The 2,976-nt window shown below is 59.8% G+C and overlaps 1 protein-coding gene across 1 annotated transcript; it reads left to right on the forward strand.

Annotated features, from left to right (window-relative positions):
- The first annotated feature begins 224 nt into the window (after positions 1–224).
- Positions 225–2,674, forward strand: LOC142468094 (protein ABHD14A-like). Its single transcript, XM_075574224.1, has 4 exons — positions 225–764; positions 843–958; positions 1,990–2,225; positions 2,445–2,674. Exons 1-4 carry the CDS (start codon positions 511–513, stop codon positions 2,622–2,624), a joined length of 786 nt encoding a protein of 261 aa, XP_075430339.1. The 5' UTR covers positions 225–510; the 3' UTR covers positions 2,625–2,674.
- Positions 2,675–2,976: the final 302 nt, after the last annotated feature.

Here is a 2,976-nt window from a genome sequence, read left to right on the forward strand (position 1 = left end):
AGAGAGAACAGGGGAGGAGAGTGAGAACAGGGGAGGAGAGTGAGAGGGAGGAGAGAAGAGAAAAGGAGGTGTGAGAAAGAGGTGAGAGAGGGAGGGAGTGAGAGGGGGAAAGGGGGAGGAGTGAAAGAAAGAGGTGGTTGAGAGGGAGGGGGAGGAGTGAGAGAAAGAGGTGTGTGAGAGAGAGGAAGGGGGAGGGAAGCGTGAGAGAAAGAGGTGTGTGAGAGAGAGGAAGGGGGAGGGAGGAGAGAGATTCTGCAGCTGGGCGGTGACAGAAAAAACTGCTACACAAACAGACACAGCCACGCATCTAACCATAGACACACACACACTCGCACATAAACAGCCACACACACACACTCGCACATAAACAGCCACACACTCACACATACTGCAGTATGTGATTCATTTTTAATACTAAGTTTTTGGGGGGTTTGTGTTCAAGGATACACAAATATACACACTGCACATACACTGCGCTGGGACACTGCACTGACGCTGCTTGTACATAGGATGAGTGTGGGTCGGCACAAGCTGGTTCTGTTGGTCCTGGTTCTGTCCATCTCAGTTCTGCTCTACCTGCTGTTCCCCTCTGGACAACCTGAGGGAGGTCAGCTAGAGGAGCGAGCGGAGCACAGAGGCGAGACCCCCCACAGAGACCCCCAGAGCAACATCACACTGCGCACTGCCACCTTATCCGGAGACTGGCCCACCTTCTACAGGGAGGCCAGGCCACGGGACCGGGTGGAGGGGGACAGAGCAGGGAGGTGAGGGGGAGAGAGTGGAGGGACAGTCACAATGGGTCTCTGGTCTCCTCTGCCGAAGTCTCACAGTGTCGCTCTCAGGTTTCAGGTGCTGCTGTTACACGGCCGCTCGTTCACCTCCAAGACATGGGAAGACCTTGGGACCCTGGTCCTCCTCGCAGAGCAAGGACACCGAGCAGTGGCCATTGATTTACCAGGTGAAACTCCCCACACGCCATGGCCTCCAGGCTCTACGCACACCACCGCCCACGCAGGCTCTGCTCACGCCCCCAGGCCCAGTGCATTCCACCACCCACCCAGGCCCTACGCATGCCACCGCCCACGCAGGCTCTGCTCACGTCCCCAGGCCCAGTGCATTCCACCACCCACCCAGGCCCTACGCATGCCACCGCCCACCCAGGCTCTGCGCATTCCATCCCCCCAGGCCCTGCTCTCACCCCCCAGGCCCTGCTCACGACCCCCAGGCCCTGCTCACGACCCCCAGGCCCTGCTCACGACCCCCAGGCCCTGCTCACGACCCCCCAGGCCCTGCTCACGACCCCCAGGCCCTGCTCACGACCCCAGGCCCAGTGCATTCCACCATCCACCCAGGCCCTACGCATGCCACCGCCCACGCAGGCTCTGCTCACGCCCCCAGGCCCAGTGCATTCCACCATCCACCTAGGCCCTACGCATGCCACCGCCCACCCAGGCTCTGCGCATTCCATCCCCCCAGGCCCTGTTCACGACCCCCAGGCCCTGCTCACGACCCAAGGCCCTGCTCATGACCCCAGGCCCAGTGCATTCCAAAATCCACCCAGGCCCTACGCATTCCACCGCCCCCAGGCCCTGCTCCCGCCCCCAGGCCCTGCTCCCGCCCCGAGGCCCTGCTCATGCCCCCAGGCCCTGCTCACGACTCCAGGCCCAGTGCATTCCAAAATCCCCCCAGGCCCTGCACACGCCACCGCCCACCCATTCCCTGGCCTGGTCACACACCCACCCAGGCTTTGAGCATTCCACAATCCCCAGGCCCTGCACATTCTACCGTCCCCAGGCCCTGCGCATTTCACCGCCCCCAGGCCCTGCGCATTCCACAGTCCATGAATACCCTGCACATTCCACCGCCCTCAGGCATTGCATACGCCACAGCCTTCAACCACTGCTCACACTGCTGTCCACTGAGACCCTGCCCGGTGCCCACGGGCCTTGGCCGGCTCTTTCCCAGGTCACACATGTCTGTTTATTGCAGGATACGGGGAATCTTTGCTTGCTCAGCCCGTGTCCTCTGAGCGAGGGCGCATTGCGTACCTCCTGCATGTCATGGAGTCTCTGGGGACACGTCCGGCAGTCCTGATCAGTCCCTCCATGAGTGGCCTCTTCTCCCTGCCGATCCTCCTGCAGCACCCGGAGCGTCTCCGAGGCTTCATCCCTATCGCTCCCGTGGGAACCAAGAGCTTCAAGCGTCAGCAGTATGAGCAAGTGCAGGTGTGTCCCATGAACACGCAGGAACACCAGTGTGACACGTGGCACACATCTATCACATGAGTGACATGGGGACTGTCACATAGCTGGGGCACGCTACAAACACAGCACTGTGTCATGAGACACATGGGTACTATTGGGACTGTAACATTCGGGACACAAAAACCAATGTGACACAATTCTAGCATATGTATGACAGGATGACTTGTATGTGACACACAGGTCCCCTCCCTCATCGTGTATGGGACACTGGATACCAACCTGGGAAGCCAATCGCTGGAGAGTCTGCAGCTGCTGCCCAATCACACACTGTGCCCCCTGGATGGGGCAGGGCACGCATGTTACATGGACAAGCCAGATGAGTTCCACAGGGCCTTACTTACGTTCCTGGGCAGACTGTGATCCCCCATCTGGGTGGGGGGAGGGAGTACTGCAAGAAGGGGGGGGGGTAGGAGGTGATGGTATTGCAGGAAGGGGCGGTAGGAGTACAGGGGGCACTGCAGGAAGGGGGGAGGGGGTTGGAGGAGGGGTAACCCCACTTGCAGGGCTTCTGGGAAATGTGACCATTGAAGGGTGTGATAGTTTGGTGACCGGCTCTTTGGTGACCTCTGATCTCTGACCCGGATAGAGCAGGAAGTTTCAGGTGGAGGACTCTGAACCTTCACCTCCTGGTGTAAAAATGTTTGGGGATATATTAGTGGGGGAGTGTTGTTTTTGGGTATGTGTAGAGGGGTGTGCCGGATGGGTGTGTGAG

Source organism: Ascaphus truei, chromosome 17, assembly GCF_040206685.1.
Source record: "Ascaphus truei isolate aAscTru1 chromosome 17, aAscTru1.hap1, whole genome shotgun sequence".
NCBI lineage: Eukaryota > Metazoa > Chordata > Amphibia > Anura > Ascaphidae > Ascaphus > Ascaphus truei.

Coding starts and splice junctions, on each gene's coding strand:
- LOC142468094 (XM_075574224.1), top strand. CDS start 511: ATGAGTGTGGGTCGGCACAAGCTGGTTCTGTTGGTCCTGGTTCTGTCC. Junction 765..842: donor GAGGGGGACAGAGCAGGGAG/GTGAGGGGGAGA, acceptor TGTCGCTCTCAG/GTTTCAGGTGCTGCTGTTAC. Junction 2,226..2,444: donor AGCAGTATGAGCAAGTGCAG/GTGTGTCCCATG, acceptor TGTGACACACAG/GTCCCCTCCCTCATCGTGTA.